This window comes from Dermacentor albipictus, chromosome 7 (genome assembly GCF_038994185.2).
Source record: "Dermacentor albipictus isolate Rhodes 1998 colony chromosome 7, USDA_Dalb.pri_finalv2, whole genome shotgun sequence".
NCBI lineage: Eukaryota > Metazoa > Arthropoda > Arachnida > Ixodida > Ixodidae > Dermacentor > Dermacentor albipictus.
The window spans coordinates 3,950,318-3,968,619 of NC_091827.1; the positions used below are offsets into that span (position 1 = coordinate 3,950,318).

The window sequence follows — 18,302 nt, forward strand, 5'->3', positions numbered from 1 at the left end:
GACGCGTGACAGGCCGGGGGCAGGTCTCGGGAGCCTAAATATTCCAATACCTTGACATGGTCAAAGAATGGCCAGAGTAGCCCTATAATGCTCTCATTGGACATAAGCCATCTGTTCCACCTATTTTGCTCAGATGGCGCACGGGCCACGTTATTCTATAAGTGCTTGTGGCCTCGTAAATACAAACGTTACTTGGAATTCGTTGTAAAGGTCGCACCGCGCAGCCCAGTACATAAATTATTCCTTCGTCATAATTGGTTGCAGAGGCGTGCGCTGTAGATGCGCTGGACTGTATATATTACACAGCAGAGGATACGAGATTGAGAGCATGAATAAACGGAAACTGATGAGTGTTACCAAAGCTGCAAACAGTTGAACGGAGCAGTGAACACATCACCATGGCTATTTAAGTTATCTGGCAAATTGAGTGAATCTGGAGCCCTCCAGTACGACGTGCCTCATAATCAAATCATGGTTTTGGGAAACCATGCATGCTCACAACAAGTTTCAGAACACTGAAAGTACTAAAAAATAAAACAGCACGTACGAAAGAGGAAAAAGAGAAAGAAAGCTATTTTATTCTTGCTTGAGGTTAATCAGCATAAATCTAAATGAGGGCGCGCTGCGAGAGTGCACGCTTATAGCGCTGTGAGGTTCTTTAGATTTCAGTGATGCTTGCACTAACGAATAAAATAAAATAAAAAGTAAGTGTAGCAGCACACATACCGATAATGTGAGACACGATATGTCTCACATTATCGTGCCACAACCTGCCTATAAATTACTAAAGCGAAACCATACCCAATGTTTCAAGATGTCATCAGTTCAAGTCATGTTGATCATATACACATCAAGTTGAGTATGTATGTGAAACCGTCTGAAGTTCGTCATTGGATTCACGTCAGCAAAAGTTAAATTTCGAATGTAGCAAACGTGATTGATTGATTGATTGATTGATTGATTGAGTTAAGAATCCTGAAAGAAAAAAAAATACTGCTTTCGGAGTCAAAAATTGCGATAGAAGCTTGCAACTAACGATAACCAAAATCGCATCTCTCCCAATCTCAAAATTAACTGCAAAAGCAGTCAAACACGCGCAGAAAACACGTACTCATAAAAGTCAAAGGAAAAATAAAAGAAGCAGAAAGACAGAGGCCTACTCACCGGCGGCGCTCAAGTGACCTCCTTACATCAAAACGTCAGCGCATTCACGACTAGCTCAACAAAAGAAGGGAAATCTGGTGCGGGCATACACATAGGCCAAGAAGGCCAAATTCGATCAAGGCACGCGAACTACTCGCCGGGGCAGGATCGGAGAAAGCTAGCCGACATGCAGTCGCGCATGGAGACACGGCCGGACAGCTGCGCGGGTTCCGCCAAGTGCGGTCAGAGGGGGGGTGCGGCGGCAACACCTGCCACGACCGCTCGCAATACTGCGACTCCAGCTCATGCCGATACCGTTGCAAAAGAATACAATCACTGCATTCCACAAGTACTTCCCTAGGGAACTTGGAATCGATTAACAAAGAAACTTGAGTATATGCTCAGGACTGCCAACCATCGAGCCACATAACGAAAAAAGTGGTAGGCACAACGTTACAACACAGGAGGGGTCTGGATTAGAGACCAGCAAACGAGGGTGGCCGATATTACAGTTGAGATGAGGAGGAAGAAACGCCGCAGTTGATGCGTAGAGCTGTTTGCCTGTATTAGGGCAACGAAATGGCTGCCATGGGAAGGGAAGCCATAATCGAGGACTGGGCAGGTGATTACACGGTTTGACAGGATACAGCCCGCCATCGTTGTGTCCAAGTGGAGTACCGCACTCCAGTGTTGCATGGCGTTAGATGATGAATCCTTCCATTTCTTCGTATTTGACGAGGACACGTACCTTTGGCAAACACTGGCTCCATCCAAGCTGAAGCGTCAGATGTACGCCCCTCTGGATCAATTAATCTCTCCATTTTCTAGTGGCCACTTTGTCCAGCTTGAAATGACCAGTAGCTGGTGTCCACTACATGGCAACTACGACGTGTTTCCGGCTCTGAAATTGCTTCCGGCGCATCGAATTTGGAATAGCATCGCCTTTGAAATATGCGTCTTTTTATCCAAGAATGTGATCGCTGGACTGATTTGGACACCAAAATATTCCATGACACAACGAAAAACCAAAAAGAAAACATGGCGGCTCCGCAATTATTTCTGGCGTTACAGAGCTCAGACACTGTAATGGCGTATGCATCCTGCAAAAGCATGGCCTTCGAGATCCTAAAGGGTTAACAGCGCACACAGACGGCGACAGAGATGACAACAGGACACAGCGCTAATTATTCTCGTTCTCTCTGTAGCCGTCTGTGTGCGCTGTTTACCCCTTAAGATGCTTTACCAACTAGCCCACCAAGCCATCCTTGAGAACTTAAGAGATCCGTTTCGTTTACTCAGAAGCGACGGTCACGGGGAAGGGAAACCTATCCCCCCCCCCTTCCCCTTCTGCAGTGCCTTCTGCTCTGTCCTGAAGGGTTCAATATATTAAATTATGACAAAATGGGCCTTTATTGTGGTACTCGTTCCTGATTTATTGGCACGAACTGTACGAACAGTACGATGCAGTGCACGGATTCGATAAAACGTGAGTACAGGCCCTGTTAGTGGGAAGAGGACGTCGGAGCAAGAGAGGCAACAGAGGGGGGGGGGGGGGGGCGGAGGTGGCGAGCGACGAAAATGACTCAAAGGAGGAGGAGAACCGGTTCCGACCCTTTGGCCACGGCGGCAACGCAGACGATTGCACACGACCTTCGAATCCGCTAAAAGACCAGTCATCCAACCCTTTCGTTGAACTACAACCATCTTCTCAACAATGACGTAACAGTCTAAGCGTAAAGAAAGAAAAGAAGTGCGGCCAAGCACAAATGACCTTCACGCCACGGAGAAAGGTCGCTCACGTATACGTATATACTGTTAAAGAAAAAGAGAAAGATGTCGGTCCCTCACAAGAACAGCGGCGAACGCAAATGAGAAGAGACAAGCAAGAAAGTAGAGGAATAAAAAACAGTGCGCGAATAGGGGGGAAACCAAGGCTAGCGAGGATATCGCCCTCTCCGGGTCGCGACACGGCAACCTCTTTCTTTTTCTCCACCCCCCCCCCCCCCTTCTCTGCGGAGAACAGAAGTTTTCACGTGAAGAAGAAAATGTGATTTAACGGGCAGGGAAGGAGTGCAACAGGCCCATCCTCCCTACAATGACCCGGAATGAGTCATCCCTGCGCACGCATGGACAAGCCGACTTCGCTAATGGTCCACACTTCGACAAATGGTTTCGAAACGCTTCGAAGGCGCAACAACAGCGTCAGGACTGCCAAGCCGCCTCTCACTGCCTCCACTATTCATGCTACCCGCCATTTTAGTTTCGCAATAAAGCTTACTTGTCGCTTCCTACACATTATTTGTCGACTTCCTAGACGACCAGCCGAAGGTGCCAAAAGTGCACGTCGCAGGCAACGAACACATTGCGAGTATATGCGCCCGTTATTGCGAGCGCACACAAAGCGGCCAACAGATGTTCGACTGCGCCTGCGCGGGGCGAGCAGAAGAACTCCAGGCGACCTCGATTCTCGTGGCGAGACTGCACGAGTGGCCTCGCGTTCGCTCAGTGCGCGTGCAGCCAACGAAGAAGCACGCAACGGGCGCGCCACATCTCGCGATTTCGCTTAAACGAGAATCTATATCGCTTTTGAGCTTGGCCGTCCCAAGCTTTCCTGCTTTGTCATACATTATCCCTCAGTGGAATTTCATGTCACGAAAGCGCGCGCCGAGACAAACGGCAAGACGCAGTCAAAGAGACAAAGTCGAACAAGCAAGATCGACACGTGCAAAAGAGGCTAACAGAGCTACGTTCTGGAGTGAACAATCAGCACTTCGCAACGGTTATCGATCGTGTGATATAGCAATCATAATATGATATTGGTACTGCGACACTGATAAAGCCACAGTACGCTCAGATGAGCATGGTTACACAACGATAACTGTAGATTAGCAGGATGCGTTGTTGGGCAAGTCGGTTCATTGTAATAGGAAAATTTGGTTGCGCTTTCTAGACAATCACATGTAAGAAGACAGAAGATTGCGCCTGTCCTGTCTTCTTACATGTGATTGTCTAGAAAGCGCAACCAAATTTTCCTATTATTATGATAACTGTAGAGTTGGCGAACACCCATATCTGAATTTTCAAATGATATGCTCTTCCGGAAAGTGTCCCAGGATACTATGCTGGACACTGTCAAATGCCGCCATATTGTGCAGTTGGCCATTTTGCCCTGTAGAAATGCTTACACCCTTAAGGGTATTTTCTTGTCGCAAGGTTAACTCCCCTACACTCTTCACTCTTACAACGGTTGCACCCTTTGGGGTGTATATTTGTCGCACAACAACAATCGTCATCTGCCTTGCTTGCGTTTCCTTTCTTGAAAACTCGGCGCTCGCTACTTTCCTGTCGAGAATGCTGCGTCACACTGATAAGGTGCATGCCGTTCGTGACTGGAAAGTACCGTGCTCGCAGAGTTAAAGGAAACGCGGGCAGCACGGATGATGATTATCGTTGTGGGACAAGATACGCCCCAAAGGGTGTAAATTTTTCCAAGAGTGTACACACCAAAGGGTGTACATTTGCTTAACACTCTTAGAAAAATTTACACCCTTTGGGGCTTATCTTGTCCCACAACAATAATCGTCATCTGTCTTGCCGCGTTTCCTTTCTTTAACTCTGCGAGCACGGTACTTTCTTCCGCCTTATCAGTGTGACGCAGCATTCTCGACAGGAAAGTAGCGAGCGCCGAGTTTTCAGGAAAGGAAACGCAAGCAAGGCAGATGACGATTATTGTTGTGGGACAAATATACACCCCAAAGGGTGCAACCGTTTTAAGAGTGTATATCGCCACACAACGATAATCGTCATTTGTCTTGCTTGCATTTCCTTCCTTGAAAACGCTGCGCTCGCTACTTTCCTGTCGAGAATGCTCTGGCATGCTGATAACGGGCATGCCGTTCGTGATTTGGAAGTACCGGGCTCGCCACGTTAAAGAAAGAAAATGCGGACAAGACAGATGACGATTATTGATGTGTGGCAAAAGGATATAATTTTGCTGCTTAAGAGTGTACACTCTTAAACAAAATTACACCCTTTGAGTCGTATCTTAATTGCCGCACAACGATAAACGTCATCTGCCTTGTACGCATTTCCTTTCTTTAACGCTGCGAGCCCGGTACTTCCCAGTAACGAACGACATGCGCGCTATCAGCATGACACAGCATTGCTGACAGGAAAGTAGCGGGCGCGGCGTTTTCGAGAAGGGAACGCAAGGAAGGCAGATGACAATTATCGTTGTGTGGCAGATATTCACTCCAAAGGGTGTAAACTTTTTTTGGAGTGTAAGTCACGAAAAGAATGCGCGTAATCACCATGACAGAGCGTTCTCGACAGGAAGGTAGCGAGAGCAGCGTTTTCAAGAAAGGAAACGCAAGCAAGACGATTATTGTTGCGTGGCAAATATACACCACAAACGGTGTACATTTCTCTAAGAGTGTACCATGAGGGCGTAGCAGAAATTTATATAGAGGACGACAGCGGAGCTCTAACTAGACGTGAGATGACAAAAGGCCTAGTTGAAAACTATGTAACCATTCTGACAGCCTTGGGCGCACAGAAATATCGGACACGAGAATGTCACGGGTATAGATATGAAACTCTCCCTGTGGGATACGTTTGTGCGCCCAAGGCTGTTAGAATGATTACGTAGTTTTAACTACGTCTTAGTGTCATCGCACGTCTAGTTAGAGCTTCGTTCTCGTCCACTATACATTTTTGTGAGGCCCTAACGGTAGGGGTGCTACCCCTGCTACAAGAAAACACCCTTAAGGGCGTAAACATTCTTAGAGTGTGTCAGCTCCAATTGACCCACAGGGCCGCTACGGCGTCTCTGATTGGCTCAAAACGCCGCACACAACACGGCGGAATTTTACAGCGTCCAGAATAGCACTCACGTTCTCCGTTTGTTGCTTACTCACTCTGCTATGATACAGGGAAGAGGCCCGGACGTTAACACGATCAAAGTGCGTCCATGGAACAAACAGGCGCCACGAAATCAAATAAAAACCCGCAGATCGTCTTCGAAAGCCAATGAAAGTCACGCAAGCAAACCAGCACCAAAAGCCCAACCTGGCTATAAATTGCGCCGACAAGAGCGCTTCACGCGGTCGTCCCTTAAGCCGTATCTTATGCGTCACTAAGCGTGCTAGGTCCTCCTGCATGTCTGGCACTCTTTTAGGCAGGTTCTTACCATACGATGCCAACGTGCACGTTCAGGAACAGAGACACGGGGGAAAGTTTACAGCCGTTCGTAGCGGCGCGATACGACGAGAACCGGGAATCGGCCGAGCCACGTGGGACAAGCGCGCCGCTCGGGGCTTTGAGAGGGGGACGACCTTGCGGCCCGGCGAGAGACACGCCTGGCGCACGAGTATACGTGCGTGGGACACGGGTCGACGCGATAACGCCGCGGACGAGCGCGGTAAAACAAAGATAAGCAGGCTGCGCGCTCTATATTTACGCCGATCGAACGCCCGCATCGACGAGCGTGCAAGCGACACGAAAAAAAAAAAAAAAAGGCTATTTATTTCTCGCTTCGCTTCGATGCCGAAAACGCGAGCACTATTCAGATACAAGGGCATGACCTCTAGACACGGCCTGGGACACTACGCAGAGGCATGCACATATAGCAAAGCTACGAAGCGAAAGCGAAGGTGGAACAGTAGTAAACCGTGCGGCAACGATAAGAATAACCAAAGGCGAGGTCATCGCATTCGAAGCGCCCGTACGTCGGCAAAAGAAGAAACCTCTACCGAGGCGGGACAACGAGTTGACACGCGTGATCTCTTGTACGATAAATAATGGACGTTGTCTTCAGTAGTTTTCAAAATTAACTCGGAGGCGATTACATAACATGTTTATCCGCAATATGAAGTATGAAGCGTGTGAAATTGAAGTACATGAAAGTTCTTTATGAGCCCATTCTTATCGTGAGCTTTCGTCAAAATTGACACTAATTCAACACATTCACTGATCGATCGCCACATACGAGGATAAAAACTCCTCTCTCATTTTCGTGCGCTAAAAATAACTATGGATTACCAACATGCCCAAGCATATGCACTTCCAAAATAAACATCCGTGACGCTTGATTCGAATACCGCGAGTTGACATGCACATTCGAGAAAGCATTAACGCACGCTGCAACGCGATGTTAAGCCTCCCTCTCCGTGATTAAGCAAAGAAAAGCTTTTTGTGCAAGAAACATGAAGATATGGTTACTTTCTATACGTACATAAAGATGCTGTCATCCGCATGTGACAGCGTGGTATTAAAGAGAGAGAGAGAGAAAGGGGGGAGGTGTCACGTTCCTAACACAAAAGTTGGAAATTTAATATGAATCGACAAGAAATGCGGTTATGTCACTAACCTGTCTTCGGGTCTTACGAGGATACAGACACAGTCCCAAAGGGGGCGTACAGCGTCGGAAAGTGAACGTAATGAGTAGAAGGAAAAGAAGGTAGGACAAGTAATGTATACGGTAAGGTAATATGCAACAGAGCCGCGTGACTGCGCTCATGCGCGATCTGCGCGCGGACCGTGGCGTACGTGAGCGGCCGCAGGGGGCGAGCTCCGCCACGGGAAAAGCTGGCGCCACCATCGGCATGACGTGCATGAGGGATCACGTGGACACAGCATCTGTGGCGGTGGCACACGGGAATGAAGCGCCGCCGTCCCTGATAAGCGATAAGCTCGACGCGCGGTTGCGAGCGCTGCAATACGATGGCGCACAAGCGCAATCACGTGGCTTTATTTCATATCTCGCGGGCCTTCTTCAAACGCCGAAAAAAATCACCACGTAACATGTACATTGCCACACAATCTCGGATCGGTCGTTTCTGAATCCCCTCTACAATTTAACGAAACACGCTTGGTTCCAAAGTGAAAATTTAAGAAAAATGCATAACTAATCTTAGTTAACTGACTCAGTAAGTGTAATAATAATAATAAAAAAACTCTAAGGAGCGCCACTTGGCGGCAAACCATATGTTGTTGGTTTCATTCAGCTGCGGTCAACCACTTTTTATAAGTCCTTGGTTGAAGTTACGTGAAACACCCTGCATATGTAAACAGTGCAGCGCCGAGCGTTGGCCGAACACGCAAGGACGACGTGGCCGTTCAGCTTTTTCGCAATGTCCCGATGTAGTGCAGGCCACGAATGTAGGCCACGAACTAAACTCAACACACAACGTGCCACTGTGACGCCCCCTCTGACCGGCCTGTTATCCATTTTTCACCGAGGCACTTCGCACAAATACCGCTAAGCCGACGGCAAAGGGCCAGCTCGAAATGTCGCCTTGTGGGCATCGAACCCACAAGCTTTCCACGTTGACAACAGCGCCAGATCACGTGCCTGCAGCGAGCGGAGGAATCGCATCTTGCAGGAACGCGTTCACGATGCGCTCTAACCAGCGGTGCCATCGAGGTTTCCACATTCTGTACGTACAGGGTCGTTCAAAATATGTGCGAACGCGGCGAATCGTGGCCGCGCTCCGCGGAGCGTCAGCGCAGCCGGCGCGGTCGCGCATCGAAACAATGTGGCGCAGGCGCACAGCAGTCTGGAGGCGGTGCTTCGTGTCGTCTGCTACAGTGCTGAAGCGCACCGTGCTTGCTTTGCTGGGAAGCGCGCCTAACTCTGTGCTGGCAGCGTCCAGACGTGGTGCCGAGATGGCACTGTCGCATTTTACTGATTGCAGCGCGTTGTTCAGTCCTGTGGAAGGGTATCAACTGGCAGAGGGAGCTAGCTTGGGCACGGCAATCTCTTATCCGATGGCGCGGCTGATAAGCTGCTGCAAATAAGTGCCAAGCTAAGCGACTGCTCTGTACTAGCGAATGATTCTCGGATGATTCTCGAATGATTCTCGGATCTACACTAGAGCTGAGAAATTTGAAACAACGCCTGCATTTAACCGAGAACGCTGCATTGCAAACACACGCTGCTGAGTTGCCGTATGCGGAACCAACAACAACGCGCTGCAGTCAGTAAAATGCGACGATGCCATCTCGGCACGTCAAGGCGCTGCCAGCACACAGGTGCGCTTCCCAGCAAAGCGAGCATGGTGCGCTTCCGCGCTGTAGCAGACGACACGAAGCACCGCCTGCAGACTCCTGTGCGCCTGCGCCACATTGTTTCGATGCGCGACCGCTCCGGATGCGCTGACGCTCCGCGGAGCGCGGCCACGCTTCGCCGCGTTCGCACATATTTTGAACGACCCTGTGCATCATGCATGTGTATGCGTACACGTACAGCGCTCGCCCACTGAATCGCGATCCTCGTTGCGCCGCCACCGGTGGCCGCTGGGGACACCCGAGCTCGTGGTGCACACGGCACGAAAGCGAGAACAGCGGCGGAGCCGACCGCCGTGCGGTCCAAGTATTTCGTTTCGATCGCTGGTCACGCGTTCGAACGCTGACGTGATAAGTAAGCTCGCTTATCAACAAGCCATGGAACGCCATGGAAGACAAGCAAGCCATGGAAAGCGTCAGTCGCTGTTCAGAATGGCGTCTCATTACTGTCATCGCCCAAGCGCGGCTGGCATCAGCAGATCTTGTTTACAAATAGCCGGAAAGCCACCTGGTGGACCAGTGCCAGTGGGGCACACCTCCTTCCAAGCACAGAAACGTCTGAGGGAGCCCGGGTGTCTTCACGCACTTTCATTAAACAGGACCGCACAATCTGAAATGCCTTTACACTCCACGTGGATTATCTTAGTCCAGCGTCAATAACCGTCATCAGTTCTCGCGCACCTAGGCCTGTTATTTAGCGCCCCGCTTAAGGCGCGGAAGACGCAAATGTTAAGAGCAGTGCTGTAGCGCGACTCGTCTAGATTTGCACAATGTCGTCGTCCCAGTTCCCTAGAGTTATATACACAGTGTGTCTCACGTAATTTGAGTCACGGTCTAAAAATTACTGCTCCGATATAGAGTTCACAGAACGTTTCTTTGACTACTCGTCCTTCGATAGATGAAGCATGGTGAGCACAGGCCCATTGCACTTGCGCAGGAATAACCGTTACCTGTATACGCGCGCATAAACTTCTTTTTTTTTTTTTGACCAGCGCTTCGTATATAACGGCTCTTTCATTCCGTGTTTCGAGTTACACGGGAGGAGTGCTGAAAACAGTGTTCCCGAACGCCAACAACGACGGTGGGCGCCTCTCAACGAGATTAGAATTCTTAAAATATCACTTTTCGGCCGTTTGTATTTCCCATCCCTGTCTTCCCAGTGGAGCGCCCGGCAAGACTCCTTCGACTACAGGGAACAAGACAAGGGGGCGAAGCGGGTCGTGCGTGCCGCACAGATGTACAGCGCAGCCTCCTGTCCATTGCTGGTCAGTCGTCGAGTTCCGTAGCTGCACCCGCGTCTTCGCTTTGCATGCAGGGCACCGTTAAAAAGAAAGCATTCTCGTGGCCGAGATCGGTATGTGCGAAGTGGCTGGATCGGCTTCAGAGAGGAGCCACGAATCACGCCCTCACGAGAAGGCGTCTCCGTTCCCGATAGACGCGCCACGGCGCCGCCGGCAAAGGCATCGCTGCTGGCCTACATGACGGAGCAGCGCTGCGACGAGCCGTTGCGTTTGCGTGGCCGATGATTGCCCAGGTGGAGCAACCGCACGCGTGCACACACACGGCCGCACAACAGCGCGGTCGCGACGCGCGCGTGCACGAGACCCGCACGCATTTTCCGAACCGCGATTGCGCATCACTTGACGGAACGCGTCTACCGTGAACTATTCTTTAGGACGTGTCTCCAAACGATAACCGCCATCGATTTCGCGCCGGTTTGCTTTCTTTAACGTCGGGCATCCGGTACTTCCGGGTCACGAACGGTATGCGCGTTATCAGCGTGAAATAGTATTATTGACTGGAAAGTATATCGGGCACAGAATTTTCCAGAAAGGAAACGCAAGCAAGACGGATGACGATTATTGTTTGGGTAGCCCCAGGGGATGTGAACTTTATAGTGTGGGGTCGTACGCGTGCGCAGAGCACCGTCAAGTAGAAGCAACGACATATCTGCTAGATGATGCAAACACTCAGGCTAAGGCGAGAAATGGGTGGAATGCGTTAATTCTGTACAGGGGGGTATTCTGTAACAGTACACCTAATGGGCATGTCCATTTCGTCTGCTGCTGAAGTGCTGTTTGGCTGGAGTGCCTGCCTCCTTCTGACGCCGTACCCCAGCACTTCAGCAGCAGACGAAATGGACGTGTCCGCAAGGTGGACTCTTACAGAATACCCCCCCCCCCCCCCAGGCGGGTAAACACGCGCTGCAGTCTATACGCGCCGTCTGCAAGTATACAAGAGAGCGTGGGATGAGACGAGTCGCGCAGCGTGCAACCAGCCACACCTCATTTGCATGAACTACAGAAAGAAGGGTGTGACGCCGAGGGTTTTGTGGAGACAGAAAAAAAACGGGACAGAGACTCGTCGGCGCTGACACCCACGTGGCAGAGGTGCCGTCTGTGTCCATGCCCGGATCGAGGAGGTTTACCGTGGTGGCGTCAACGGCGAGTGTTATTGTTAATACGTATGTTCACCCTGCGCAGATGAGAGAATAGAACGGGCTGGAGAGAAAGTGGAACGATCGAATAGTCAACATAGGGAAAGAATAATCAAGCGACATTACCAGCTGGCCCCGACACAACCGTGATGAGGCGAATGATCGCGTATACACGATTAAACGGTCGCAGCTCCAACGACAAACATTCAAGCAGGCACTTTTTATGGGACCAACGCGCCGCACGCGTTCCCCTCCCTCGCTTCCCATGCATGCATGCGCGACGAAAGACGACGCGCAAAGCTTTAATTCGGCCTAAGAGAAAAGAAGCCATATTCGGATTCGAGCTCGCTCCGGGAACTAGTGCACGGAACACGACGTCGATGTCTTATGCAACGCCTGCCTGCATGCGTATGCTAATTTACTTAGGTATTAAGCGGTGTATTCAAACGTCAAGGCATGCAGCTTCTGGGACGACGCAAAATTAAAATGACCCTTGAGCTGGCAGTACCCAAGCGAACGTGGCACCGGTGGCCACGTGTGCCACAGGGTAGAACGTATGTGCTCCTCCGAGGCCACGCAAGATACGATTAACAGGGTTAACGGAAACTTGGTTCTGACATCGAGGCCGAATCGTTGCCCGAACTCGCAAGAAGCTGCGTGTACAGCTCTATAAGGCCCGACCGTTACACACCAGGTTGTGCTCGTATACGTGTATACGGCGCCTTGTGTAGTTACAGCGAGCCGAGTGGCGGCGCACTTTTGAATCACAGAATTGAGTTCCTTTTACTTCTGGTTTGCATAACAATGTCGGGCGCCGCCCTAATACATGCTTCAAACGCGCACAGCCTCCCACAGACAAAAGTGGTCGACGGCACACAACTCCGTTGGATAGGGCAGATACATAACCTTGCTGAACGAGTTAGCATTGAAAGGATGATGCGAAACACGCATAAATTTGAATTCGCTTTGCGCACCGCCTATGCTGGCGCAGTGGTGCGGGCCTTTCTTTCTTTCCCGGGAAAGGTATTTGAATATCTTAAGGGAATGCAGCGAATAGTAAGCTGCGACATGTCCACATTAGTGCGCGTACATTTTAGTACGCGCACTAAAGTGGACTTGTCGCAGCTGGCTATTCACCGTATTCCCTTAAGATGTTCAAATACCTTTCCCGGGAAAGAAAGGCCTGCACCACGGGAACCAAACCCTGGCGCGCAATGGGAACGCGGTGGGCGTGCATCCAACAAAAGCAGGTTGTAACGGCGACCCCTTGCGACGGAGTCCGTGGTCCAAGCACGCTGCGGTCCACGGAAACGCAACTATATATATAAAAAAAAAAACGCAGACGTACTGACGATGGACGCGAAATTAAAGATAAGGAACTCTGAAATTAATTTTCTCTTCTAATTGCAACCTCCGTAAAATTAGCGGCACAAGACTGTTGAAACAGAACTTTATAAGCGTAAACAGACTTAGCGTTTCACTTTAGTGTACCTTCAACTGCCATCACAATAGGGGCCGTGCGCTGAACATGCACACTTCGGCATACCGGAGTGTGCATGCCCATGCTCCCGAAGGAAACGTGGTCCCACAATGCGGAGACTTCGACGAAGCGAGGGCGGGCATGAGGAAAGCCGCCACTCTTCGCAGCTTCCTGGATGGAAAGCTTCAAGCCTCCTCTCGACAGGGCCTGTGACACGACAGTGGGTGCGCGCGTATACAGGTACAGTCAAGCCGGGGGGGTGGGGGGGGGGACCGAAGACCCCCGCGCGCTTTCTGCAAGAAACAGGAAGAAATCTGCGGCACGCCAAACGCAGCGCAGCGGCTGCGGCTCCTGCTGGGCTGTCGAGAAGAGAGAGCGCAGCAATTTTCTTCAAAGCGCGCTTTCAACTTCCGTCAGCTGGCCCAGAAAAAAAAAAAAAAAAAAACGGCCCGGCCGCGCTGTGGGCGACTCGTTGTCGAGCAGCGAGCCTGGCCACGTGCCTCGCAACAACCTGGAAGCGCGTGCACAGCGCAGCAGCGTGCGTGCGCCGCGTAACGCGAGAAGGACCCGCGGGGCAAAGCGCGGGACCCGACGAGGCCTATTCTGGAAGCCGTGTCGGGCGCAAAAGCGTAACGCTACACAAGTATCAAGGTTGGAACACACCTGGGAGATATTTTCTTACGTGATGCTGAAGTTGATTTCAAAATGCCGCGGGCCTGGCGTTAGTGACGTTATTGACACACAGCAAGTTTGACGCCGTCGTGAAGCAATAAGAGCAGCGGTACGATAACGTTGCACCTCCTCCCCTTCCTTGTCGGTCTGCTCACGAGAACAGCGTACAGAGGACGTCGCTCATACGCACGCATACGTACCCTGCCGGTTTTAAAGAGATACTATACAACGGCTGCTCCAGGCTGTCAGCAAGTTGAAATTGCCAAGACGATACACGTCTGATCCCCACTGGAATCCCAGAATGTCACAAACACTTTTTCGCAGCACCGCGCGTTCGACAGGAATGCGAGGACATGAGCCCCAGTGCATTCTGCAGCAAACGAGTCACCGAACGACACCGACCATCACGCGGCGCAGCAGCACACGCGTTCACGGAGAGAGAGAGAGCGCACCTCAAAGGCGGCTGCAGCGCGCGCTTCGTTCCGGCCACTGCGTAGACGGACCAGCGCAGACAAGCCCTCGAGTTTCGCGCCAAAGATCAGCGGCACGACCAAAACGGCCCTCTGTGCCTCTCGGCAACACATAAAGTAAGATGCTTCCGGCGACTCCTTCTATAGAACGAACGGTAAGCCGCAAAAAGCACGAAAAGGTGCTTCGCGAGCGCGGTACTCGAAATCCTGCTCGCTCGATGCACAAGCATATGTGACTGAAACGACGACAGCCCAACAGGGCACGGAGGACTACCTCCGAGGCGGGCTTTCGAAAACAGGATCGCCGCTAGCTGCCCGGAACGACGCCGCTGATGACAGCTGCGCCACGCACAGACGCCACTTGGCCGCCACGCTCGAACGGCACGCAACGACGGCGTCTGGCCGAAAGAGCCGCACAAAATGGGGGCATCTGGCTTGTCCATAAGCGTGTGGCCATTTACGGATTACGTGTGACGCAGGCGTGAGGTGATTATGACACGAGCATACAATTTGAAACGTAGTTGTGGCGAAAAAAGTATGCCACCAAGCCGGTTACCTTTCTGGCCTATCTTTCTCTATAAAAAAATCACCCTTTGCACCACGCTACGGCGACAGGAGCTGTCTCTCATAATAACAGTGGTTACTTGGCAATCCCAGAAGCGGAATCCACTAATATAGTTAACTCACACCGATCCTCTATAAATGTATCTTTAAAGGCAGCGGTTCCAGGTGCGGTTCGCAAACGCGCACTATAATATCACGGCATTTCACGGGGCACGTTTTCGCACACCGCCCCATACCGGAATGCGAACGCCACCACGGCTGCAAGATGCGCGCACACCACACCTGGCGAACTCGCGACTCCAGCTTTGCTACACTCTTGGTTTGCCGGCGGGTCGGTCCAGCGGCTCGGGCCTCGGCGCCCGTTCTGGGAACAACGACGGGCGTGGCTCCACGGGCGCTACGACGCTCGACGCACACGGCGCCGACCGCCGGCGCTGCAAGTCGCGCACAATGAGCGGCAGCGCCACGCATTTGGTGGGTCCCCTCGTTTGAACACCCTCGCCTTTCGCAACCTCCTCAGGGGGAAACAAAGGGAATCCGACGGCGCCAGGGGCGCCACAACGCGACTGTCGTCGGGTCGCCGTACCACCCACCACCCATGGAGAGACGCTATATTGTGCGCTCACGGAGTTGCGTGCAATGTACCCGATGCGACATTCAGCAGCGTCACGCGACAGGTTGCCATACGGTCCTAGCCAAACTGAGCAGAGCTGTAGCTGGCTCAAACTTTTACACAATTCAGCGGGAAAACTGGACGACACCGAAGGCGGGAGTATGCGGCACAGTGCTGACGCAAGGGGGAGCCATTCCGGAAAGTTTGGCAACCAAGTAATTGAAAGTGTAAATAGACAACCAGGAGTCATAGTAAAGAAAGCGAATGAAACATACAGGGTAATTTGGATATTTACAAAAACGGCAAGGAAAAGATCGGGAGGGTAAAACTGTGCGATGACGCGAGGGAGAGTGCCTTGCTATAATATTTCAGGCCCGAGCCGCCTGCCTGAGGACAAAAACACGCCGGGACAAATATGTGGCAAGTGCGTGCTGAAAAAAGCGCCCGGAAACGACGCAGCACGTCGCACTGGAATGTCAAGATATTCACTCACCGAGATCCGCAGGGTTCAGTGTCCGCCTTCCAGGAGCAATGTCATTCAAAGAAGATGAAAGGAGCAGCTGGTCAGCAGTCGAGATAACCAAGAGACGATGAGAGTATCGGTGGACAGAGAGCAGGGAACAGGTTGATAGAACCAGAGTCATTGAAGCGTAGGTAACGATAAAATATAGTGACAGACATTTTAAATAGGAAAGTGAAGATCCAGATCAGGTAGGCAAATGGCTAGATAGCCATAGACGTAGTAAAGCCTAATTAAATCAAGCGGGCTAAGTGAATAGTTCTCCTCGCACCCCCATTCCTCACCCCTTCCCCCGTTTCAAATGGGGATGCCAGTAAACATAAAACCCCAATCATCATCAATAAACGTAATCAGCAGCAGCAGCAGCAGCAGACTATAGGCGACTATTAAGTACCACTCCTTTTCAAAGGAGATGCCAATAAATCATCACCATCACTTTGAGCCACGCTGGCGTTTCGAGCAAATCAGAGAGGCCACTTCTTGAGCCAATCACAGCTGACAAGATGGCGAATTAGATAATATGGCGGAATTCGACGGTGTCCGGAAAAACACCACGGAGTCAGCAATGTGCCATCCCTACCTTCCTTCGTGTCCGTCTTCTTCGACTTGAATCTTAGAAAAGTCGATGGGTTCTGGAGCCGTGTTTGCTGCTCAGACTTGTATACGTGCACCGTGTCACACTGATCGTGCTATGCGACGAAACCTACGCGTGGCATGATTCAATCACGAGCTGGCACCACAGGCGCTGGCGGCACACGTCTACGTCACAGGTGTTTCGTAAACGGCAGCATGTTTAGGGACAAGTTAACCTCTCTGACATCGCGGAACCCGTCTCTACGTTCTACTGGGAAATATACGGCGCATGCGCGTTGCCAGCCTTAGGAATCCGGAAATAGGAAGAAAAAAGCGCTATACGGAAATATGAAAGACAGGTAGCAATAGCTGCAAACGAAGTACCCACGAATGTTCTTCAAAGAGGAGTTGCCACACAGGAGGTTGCTTCTTTCTTCTATGTTTTTTTTGGGGGGGGAGGGGGGGGGGGCTTCCCCATGCTGTAACATCAGCGCATGCGTGGTGTACGAGAAAATCGTAGAAACGGAACGAAAAGAAGAACTCAAGATGCTTGCGATGAAGAAAAGGGCTGCAATGGCTGACTGCAAAACCGTACTGCACAGTTGAAACCATGAGGCGTGCCCAGGTACACAATAAAATATTCCGCGACAAAAAATCACCGCATGTATCAATCACCCTTTGCGTTTAGAACTTGACCATATACCGCAATAACGTCTAACGATCAAGTATAGCTTTCGTTTCACCATGCACGAAGTTTCTACTCCAGTCCCCCCCCCCCCCCTCTCCCCCCTTCCTGCCCTTATGACGCCTCGTCACGCGTGTCTTCTGCAGCATCGTCTGTCCGACAGCAGACGACTTTCAGGCGTACGACATGGAAGCACCTGCATATGGTAGACGTTAAAAAGGTTTTAATTAAATTATGGAGTTTCACTTGCCAAAACCACGACCTGATTACGAGGCACGCTGTAGTGGGGGACTCCGGAATAATTTGGACCAACTGGGGTTCTTTAACGTGAACCTAAATCTAAGTACACGGGTGTTTTCGCCTTTCGGCCCCATAGAATTGACGTTCGCCATACTCAGTGGTGTCGCTCATTTTAAACCAGAAGGGGCATTATTCTACAAATACCTTTTCTTTACGATGTGTGTGTCCGGTTATTTAACATTCGAAAGAGTTGCGAATGCCTTAAGGGAAAGCGACTATAACCTCAAGGAACTTTTATGATGTATTAATAGGACGCGAAAATGTCACATTATTCCGAAAAGTGCAGAATTTTAAGTGTTTATACTCTCTTGCTAACCGTAGGCTTTTCAACGCGTAGCTTGTCATTTTTTTTTATTATTGCCATTATATATGTCATCTTAAAGCGCGCTTATACTATCAAAAGCCCGCAGCGCCGTCTGGCCTCCTCAAGATCAAAATAAAGCGCGCCTATAACCATCGCCAACGAGAAAGCACAACCGCGACACGTAACGCTGAAAAATAAAAATGCTGTTTAGAGATGCTATACGGGATAAGAAAAGTTCACTTCGAAAAATGCCGAACAATACGTGCACCATGCGAATGAACATGGCGCGGTCTTGTGGTGCTTGGTTGACATCGAAGGTCTGCTTCTACGGCCAACGCAATGCTGCACCAATTTAAGACAGGAAGAGTCACAAACGATGCGCAGAGATTGGAGGCTAGTGCCATGCACTGCGTGCGATTGTCGTAATCGCACGCTAGAGCAAGCGCTGCTGCAGCGTTTGTTCCCTTGTCCTGCCAC

At 50.8% G+C, this 18,302-nt stretch overlaps 1 protein-coding gene across 9 annotated transcripts in view; it reads right to left on the reverse strand.

Annotated features, from left to right (window-relative positions):
• Positions 1 to 18,302, reverse strand: part of LOC135920784 (serine-rich adhesin for platelets-like) — a 658,268-nt gene that overhangs the window by 123,188 nt on the left and 516,778 nt on the right. Inside the window, exon 1 of one of the 9 annotated variants that reach the window (XM_065455047.1) lies at positions 7,511 to 7,670. The exons of the other annotated variants lie outside the window; for them this stretch is intronic. Within the exon in view, the coding sequence (XP_065311119.1) occupies positions 7,511 to 7,660 (150 nt within the window). The 5' untranslated portion in view covers positions 7,661 to 7,670. Of the gene's footprint in view, positions 1 to 7,510; positions 7,671 to 18,302 lie in introns of those variants that run through there. 9 annotated transcript variants of the gene reach the window in all.